At 34.1% G+C, this 8,434-nt stretch overlaps 1 protein-coding gene across 1 annotated transcript; it reads right to left on the bottom strand.

The window, feature by feature from the left end:
• Window positions 1-837: 837 nt before the first annotated feature.
• Window positions 838-7,207, bottom strand: LOC127645489 (phospholipid scramblase 1-like). The gene is made up of 9 exons (XM_052129129.1): window positions 7,130-7,207; window positions 5,282-5,319; window positions 4,657-4,739; window positions 3,624-3,666; window positions 2,058-2,278; window positions 1,795-1,956; window positions 1,382-1,543; window positions 1,192-1,243; window positions 838-944 (listed from the first exon to the last, which is right to left on the bottom strand). Exons 2-8 carry the CDS (start codon window positions 5,295-5,297, stop codon window positions 1,214-1,216), a joined length of 717 nt encoding a protein of 238 aa, XP_051985089.1. The 5' UTR covers window positions 5,298-5,319; window positions 7,130-7,207; the 3' UTR covers window positions 838-944; window positions 1,192-1,213.
• Between the last annotated feature and the right edge of the window lie 1,227 nt (window positions 7,208-8,434).

Genomic DNA, 8,434 nt, shown 5'->3' with positions numbered 1-8,434 from the left:
TTAAAAGACAAGTTTCTAGATAATGGTCGCTTAATTTCCCACCTCATCTGACACATCTAGACAGTTTTTCAAGCATAATTCTGAACATTTCCTCCCGAGAAAGGGCTAACAACTTTCTAGAAGAGCATTGACTGAGATGTTGTTGCTGAGCAACATGTAACTTCTAAAAGCAAAGGTTAACAAAAAAAAGGATTAATAATTATTTAATGTCTGCTTAACTTCCTAAATGTATTCTGAGGAGTTGATGAGCTCTTTGGAAATATGGTTAATAGGAGACAGAAAGTATAAAAGAGACTACATCCAATGTTTTTGAGAACAATGAGAATATTCACAATTTAATTTATATATGTTTATGTTAGCTACTTTTACGATATAAAACGTTTTAATATAATATCCATCACTTTTATACTTGCAAGCCATGATAATGTTCTAACACATTTCTGAGAAAGACCGCACATTCTGAGAGCGGATGGTGATAGCAGAAATCATTTAAAACATTTTATCAGTAATACATAGAATAACAGAATTTTTATATTAAAAAGCTTCGACAACAAACAAAAAATACAACAACAACAAGAATTGAAACAATCAAAATGTTGTGATTGTTACAAGATTGCTTGTAGTGTGTAGTGCTATCAAGATGTAAAAGTTCAAATAATTACAGATCTACCTCATCCTGAAAGTAGTTAACCTTTTGGCAATGCTTAAAAGAGGTTTTGTTGATGCTGAACATCCCAACATTATTGTAAAGGTAACTGCTGCAACCTAGTGGTTGTGTTGCAAAAACATGATAAATGGACACAATTTTATGTAATGTGCATAATATAATTTTGATCTCGGTAACCTAAACATCCACAAAAAGCATGTTAAAAATACCACAGAAGAACTTTTTGAATCCATGGATTACATCCAAAAATGCACAATGAAGAATTCAAAGTAAGAACCTGAAATGATATTGTAATAGAAAGACAATGGTTAGAACTGAGCATGTGAACAAAGCATATTATAGACATTATACAAAGCTAACTTTCCCCAATAAATTCAATTAAATACATATTCTTAATAACACTAGTTTATTCAATGAATACAAAATATCAATATTATTAAAAAGACCACTTAATGGGGAAAATAATATGAACCACATACATTTTAGGGTTAAAATGGCCTTGCAGACTATTTTTGTGTACTTACTTGGTATCCAGAAAAATATATTTTATTTATTATGTTCAAAGAACATGAAATCCTAAAAGAAAATACAAAAAGTGTGATTATTCAGTATGTTGAAACACTACGGATAAGCCCATAGTCGCAAGACTAGATAGATATAAACTGGTCCAACAAGAAATACGGTGATGATAGCAAAGGTCTTATTTTTGCTTACTATGAGAAAGCATGCTCCAAAAAGAACAGCTTTGATCTTCACGTCCAGATCCACAGGAAAGCAGATGCCAAAATTGTCCGCATCAGTGAAAGCTTCTCTCCCCAGACCTGACCACTGTTTAGAGATTGTGCCCACTTCTGTGGACTCATCCATGGACAAAACCTGTTTTTAAGACAAACAAATAAGAATGTATGATCATGCAAAAAGGGCATGGTGAATTTGTTATGTATGGTGAAGTAATCACTTGTTTTGATGGTTAATGACCATCTCAGTTGAAAGAGAATGTACAGTATGTGTACATAAATGTGTATTCCAGCAAGAATGCATTCAAATATCAATAATGATTTTATCAATATTTATTATGATCAATATATTACTATAAAATCAGTGAATGATTATAAATGAAATCATACATGAAACTTCACATCAGAGCAACATTTGATTGTACAGAACGGCCCCACAATCTTCAGAACTCCCTCTCTTTTCTCATTCTGTACAGTAAACTTGGGGAGGTATTGATGCCAGTTTTGGATGACATATCCAATTGGGTTGCCAGGGGGGGACTGGATTTCAATCTAAGAGGCAGACAAATAAAAAGTCAAATCCTTAGACATTGATGCATGTAAATGAAATCAAGTTGACCAGTTAAGGATGGAGATCTTGAAACATGCACTACCTCTTGTAGGCAACAGGGGCAGCAGCAGGACCCACATTTCAGAGGCCGTGTGAATGTCATCACTTCCTGTCCCATGTTATCCTGAACGTGGAGAACAAAAGATCGCAATGGTCCACAGAACTGTCTGTTACAGCAGTCGTTTTCCTCAGCCACAAAGAACACCTGTTGCCCAATACTATTCTTCACCATGTACTTATTATTGGTCTCCCAGCCCAATATAACTATAAGTGATATGGCACAAAAACAACAAATTTACAAACGGTTATATACTATAAGGGTTGGTTATATTCACTGCATAAATGTTAATTCAGGGTTTCCATGGGTATGTATGTTAAGTACTGATTTAAACAATTGTACTTATCAGTTTTAAAAAGTCTCTAGTAAGACCCTCAATGGACAGACTGTTGTTATCATGCTGACTTGCAGGTATGTTTCACTAACAAAGATATATTTTCAAAATATATATATATATATTCTATATTTACTATAGACATTTCTATGACTTATTAAAATTGTACTCATTTCCATGACTTTTCCATGACTGGATTTCACAATTTAAAATTTTCCTAGTATTTTCAGGTTTTTAATGACCATGAGCTGAACATAACTAGCAGAAACTAAATTTACTACAGAAATTTCCAAAACATTACCTTGACTTAATAATATTTTACTGATTTCCATGACATTTACAGGCTTGGAAATTCAAAGTTTTGACAGTGGGAACCCTTCGCTAAGCTTAAAATAATATCTGACCAGTTCTGCCTTAGCAACTGTTGCTGGCCACCATTTCTCTGACACACATATGCTATTTTACAATGAGAGCCTACGAGAGTGGTGTGTGTTTGAGTGGTTTTTAGCAGGATTTTATCAAAATGATAAAAAACAATGTGAAACATGTTGTTGCTGGGTCACTTTTTATAGTGACACAAGAACCCAGAGAGTATATACACAGTGTTGGTTTTTTTTTTAGTGTGTTAAGAAATTTCAAGAAGAGTATGCTATGGATTAAACTGTGCCAGCCCTCATTCCCAAATAAACATGTATAAAATCAACAAGGACCTACTGTACATGCTTCAATGTAAGATAAAGGTTAAAACTTAACATTAATACATTTATTTATTGATTCGTAGAATTTATTTATCATTATGAGTAGTTCTGTTCACTTACGCTAATGTTATAAGGTGTGTGATCACCATTAAATGGCACATTTCTCTTTTCAAGTGACTGTGATATTTGTTTGCCTCAATTCTGATTCAAAGTCTCTACAGTTTTCAGTGAATTTAACTGTTTATTTTACAAAAACCGTCAGATAAATATGCTTTACAATGTGACTCTTCATTTCAGCCCACATAATAATATTATCCATTCTGTTTATGAGAATATTTTGCCAAGAAACACGCCGTTCACAACAATTTTCCATTCATTCCAATGGGAGAATGTCAGAGCGAGCAATGGTAATCAAGGGGGGTGGTGATTAGAGACGGGACAATTGTTTACTACATGCCAAATATTCAATTATTATCAGTGACAAGAACTGATGATATTTGACAAAATGTACAAAATTACCTTCAAGTAACTCAACCTTCTGCTTAACAAGGAGCTGATCAATCTGTGTTACAAAAAGGGAAAAAATCTTGAAGCAACTCAGAATAAAACCCTCCTTTGGACATTGGATTGCATGATATTCAGTTATAAACTAATATAAAAGTGCTAAAATACACAGCCCTTCCAAGAATTGGGGCATTTATTGCATAATTTCAAAACCCATAAAACTGCACAATCAAGTGTGCCAATACATGCTTATTCACCACTTTCTGAGAAGATAGCATTTTTCCATCCTTGTCTTATGGACATTACATGACCGTGGCTAAATTTTTGCAAAAACTAAATTACGTACCTTTTTTCACATTTTGCTGCAGTTTCACTGTAAAATGTCCAGCGGGGGGCACCAAAAGTGAGTGAAATTATGTCATAATCAGGCGATGTTTTTAAGGTAAATATTATATGGATGTTTTAATGAGTAAAATGTTCCTCCCTAATCTAAAACTTTAACCTAATCTTTACCAATAGTGTCCAAATCCAAAATGAGAAATGAAAAGCACATTTTCAGAAGCATCCACATTATTTCATGTGGCTTTATATTAGTCTTGTCTCACTGTCAACTTGCATGCTTGAATGGTCTCAAATAGCGCACTTTAAAGTCCAACACTGAGCTACTGCGCAAGCTAATGTCATTGGAATAAGTGTGTAAATGTAGGTGAGTCTGCAATACAAATGTGAAAATTTCTATTTTTTTAAATGATGCATTACAGTAAATGTGTTTCAATATCCTAACATAGAAGTCTGAGAGAAATAGTGTGAAAAATATGTGTTTATAAGTCATAATCAGCCGTTATAATTTGTGTGAAAGTGAATAAAATGTTACAGTGCATCTAGTGTTAATTTCACCTGGAAACTGCAATGAAACGTAAGATTCAGATCGTAAATGTCAGTTTGCAAAAAATGCAGTTATTGGTACATTTATTTTATGAGGATTCATTTTTCCATCAGTGCCTATAGTGTAATACAGAGTTTCTCATGAAAAGCTGGAAAGCCCTACCTGGGACAAGTACTCCAGGCCTGGGGGGCAACCAACAGGTATATGTGAAACTGCCATCATGGACACCTGACCAGCCATGGGATCTTAAACAGGAATGAAAAAGAAGCATTAAAGGTATAGTTCACCCCTAAAGATGTCATAATTTTATAATTTTCTCCCATATGTTGTTCAAAATGTGTTTTTCTTTCTTCTGATCTGCACTTTTCATACAAGTGAATGGACATATCAAGCTTTACAAAGGGCAAAAAAATACCATACAAGTGGTCCATATGATTCGCACTTGTGATTAGTTCAAAACATGTAAACATGTCACATCACAATCGGTTATGAGGACCTTGGCTATATGACGGGGCGGGACAGTCTTTATTTTTCTGTGGTTGAAGGTCAATGGGGTAACCTGGTTTAAAGAGTACCAAAAAGCACCAAGTCTGAATTAGATATACATTAGAGATACAGTACATTAGTGTGAATGGTGTCCAGTAAGACTTCATTGATTCCATCGTTGTTATGGATGCTCTATTATGTTCTGAAAGTGAGTATTGGGAATCACTCATTGTATTTCCTGTGAATGCAAGGGTGCTTCTTTGAGACATACACAGTAAAAAAAGTTTTTCAGGTTGCTCACCATTACTTGCTGCCATAGTGGAAGGCTAAAAGTGGCTCCTTGCGAACATGCAAACAAGAAAAGCAAGTTAAGCATGTCCCTGTTTATTGGTTTCCTATGAAACATGACTATACAACATTCAGGTTGGGAATTGCAGGATGTTCAAATTTAATGGAACTGCTGTACCATATGTCAAAAATCCAGATCACGTTTAGTCTTTTTAAAACAATTCATGATAATTCACTCAAATTAAAAAGGACCAAAAGATAGTTGTCTGGATATACATTTGCTCAAAATGTTACAGCTGAATTTGATCAGTGTCTGTGTAACACAGACAGCATGTTACTATTATCAATTACTATAGTAATAACAATATGTAAGTACAAGCAGCTCAGCAAAAACAAATTACAGAGTAAATACATGTAGGTCATTGGTATCAGGCCTACTCAATTACCTAATTACCTAAGTAAATAAACAGTAACATGAACACTATATCAAGCAATATTTGTCAATAACAGCAACATACTGTATAAATAATGATTCCCCTGAAATGTGATTGCTCTATAACATATATCTATAAACCACATCATTATTTTCTCAATTCTCAATTCATATTTTGTTGGCATCATTACCAACACATCATCCTCACTATAGTAATAGTGTGTGTGTGTGTGTGTGTGTGTGTGTGTGTGTGTGTCTGACACATCATTTGCATAATTTTCATCATCTACTTATTACAACTACTTACAATTTCTGCATAAACTGCTACTGCTAGTCATTCTATTACACTTAATAATAATAATAATAATTGTCATTAGTCTATAAAAAAAACCATATTACTGCACTGTAAAAACTGGCAACCAGCAATTATTACCTTAAGGAGCCATTTCTACCTGATCTAACCCTTAAAGTATTTTATTTGTAATTTTTTTTTTGCTGTAACCTAGTGTTTTCAGGTTGATTAAGTAATATTAAAAATAATTTTAATATAAAAAAAACTGTTAATTTAGATGTTACCGCATGAAGCACATTTTTACATTAACAACAACTACTATTATTACAACAACTTATTTAAATTCTTGTTCTTCTTATTATTATGCTATTATTACAACTATATCCACACTACTGTCGACTACTAGGCTACTAGGCCTTTAGTATTTTGGCTGGACATTTCTTCTGAAGAGAAGGCATAATAACATTTACTGCAGTGATTTCAGATGGATGACAAACTACACTGGCGGCCTCAGCTGACAGCTTCATTGAATTCTACCCGCTCAATATCAGTTTCATGTACAACAGTAAAGAGAAGACTCAGGGATGCAGGCCTTATGGGAAGAATTGCAAAGAAAAAGCACTTTTTGAAACAGAAAAACTAAAAGAAAATGTTTGAGAGGGCAAAGAAACACTTTGGACAACAGATAATTGGAAAACATTATTATGGATCTGAACCCCATTGAGCGTTTGTGGGATCAGCTAGACTGTAAGGTGAGTGAGAAGTGCTCGACAAGACAGTCACATCTATGGCAAGTGCTACAGGAAGTGTGGGGTGAAATTTCACCTGAGAATCTGGACAGCTAGAATGCCAAAGATCTGCAAAGCTGTCATTGCTCACATGGAGGATTTTTTGATGAGAACACTTTGAAGTAGTTTAAGATGCTCTGAAATGTTTTTCTATCAATGTTTTTTTTTTTTTTTTTTTAATTGTAATAATAATTTTTCACATTATTAATGTCCTGATTATACATTGTGATCAGTTGAGTGCCACTTTGGTGAATAAAAGTACCAATTTCTATCCATAAGAGCAAATTCTATACATTATTCCAAACCGTCAGTACTGTATGGATGAATTTAATACATGCATCAACTCACCTGATGTGTTGCTGATCTATTCACTTGTTCAAAGACAACTATTGGGAATATTGATGCCGAATTTATTGTATTTGTAATCCGATTTAATTCCGTAAATTGTAATGACAACTGTATAAAATGTAGCTAGTTTAATGTAAAGCACTCGCACAAAGGGGATTTGTACTGTGCGGTCCCGTTCACCTGTCTGGCGCCTTCTACGTACATGAGATTCCTTCACTGGGGACAGTAATGGAGTGAACGCCCCTTACTGAAAAACGAAAGTGAATTTCCTATGAAGTCCCTCGGTATTCCTCAATACTTTGGTTGGAATGTTTTGTGTGGTGATTACACACGGGAGTGCTGCGCGACTGGCAGTTATCTATATCCATGGAAATGATCACAGCGTGATTGTGAAGGCGGTCACACAAAAGCAAATTTTCCGCTTTAAATCAACGGCATCTTTTTAATTACTTTTAAAAACGCCTTTTAGAAACTATTTTAAGTTTCATTTCCCTAGGAAACAAAACGCAAAACGACAAAAAAAAATAAATAAATAAAAAATAAATAAATAAATATGCCAGCTCTCACTCTGCTGTTTTGTTTTTTTATTCGCCTTGCAGAGAATTGATTAGCCAAAACTTTCAATCCCTTTGTCTAAACATAATGAAGAACGCATAATTAATTGGGGAAACCCCTCACAAAGACGTAACCAAATGTTCAAAATGATGGGGAGTGCCTGTACACGTTTTGAATTGATCGTGGGGTAAAACAAACATTGATGCATTCTGAATATTGGAAATTGATGCAAACTTTATTTGTATTGTGTAAATGTTGAATTTATTGTCATATTACCATTTAATCAGTACTGGCTCACAACCAAAACAGTTTTATTCTTTATAAAAAGAATATTTAACAATTTAAAAACATAATATTCACCACAAAATCCAAAGCAGCAAATGGCACACAGCAGAACATGGACAACAACACAATATTGGTAATGTATTCTAAACTCTGAGAGCTTTGTTTGGTTCTGTAAGGGTTTTAAACCATTGTTCCATAAAAAAAAAGGGCACCATAAAGACCAGAGAGATGTCTATATTTGGTCTTGATGCTAGGTGATGCTTTGCCTTTGCTTGTTGTTTCAAGCACACTGAATGCAAATGCATTAACTTTGGAAAACAAATGTTGTTTGCAGTTAAAGGGATAGTTCACCCAAAAATGGAAAATCTCTCATCATTTACTCATCCTCATGCCATCCCAGATGCATGAATTTCTTTCTTCCGCAGAACACAAACAAAGATTTTTAGAAGAATATTTCAGCTCTGT

This window comes from Xyrauchen texanus, chromosome 6 (genome assembly GCF_025860055.1).
Source record: "Xyrauchen texanus isolate HMW12.3.18 chromosome 6, RBS_HiC_50CHRs, whole genome shotgun sequence".
NCBI lineage: Eukaryota > Metazoa > Chordata > Actinopteri > Cypriniformes > Catostomidae > Xyrauchen > Xyrauchen texanus.
This window is presented reverse-complemented; position numbering and strand designations above follow the sequence as displayed.

Coding starts and splice junctions, on each gene's coding strand:
- LOC127645489 (XM_052129129.1), bottom strand. Junction 2,279..3,623: donor GAAGGTTGAGTTACTTGAAG/GTAATTTTGTAC, acceptor TATCACTTATAG/TTATATTGGGCTGGGAGACC. Junction 1,244..1,381: donor TTGGAGCATGCTTTCTCATA/GTAAGCAAAAAT, acceptor ATTTTCTTTTAG/GATTTCATGTTCTTTGAACA.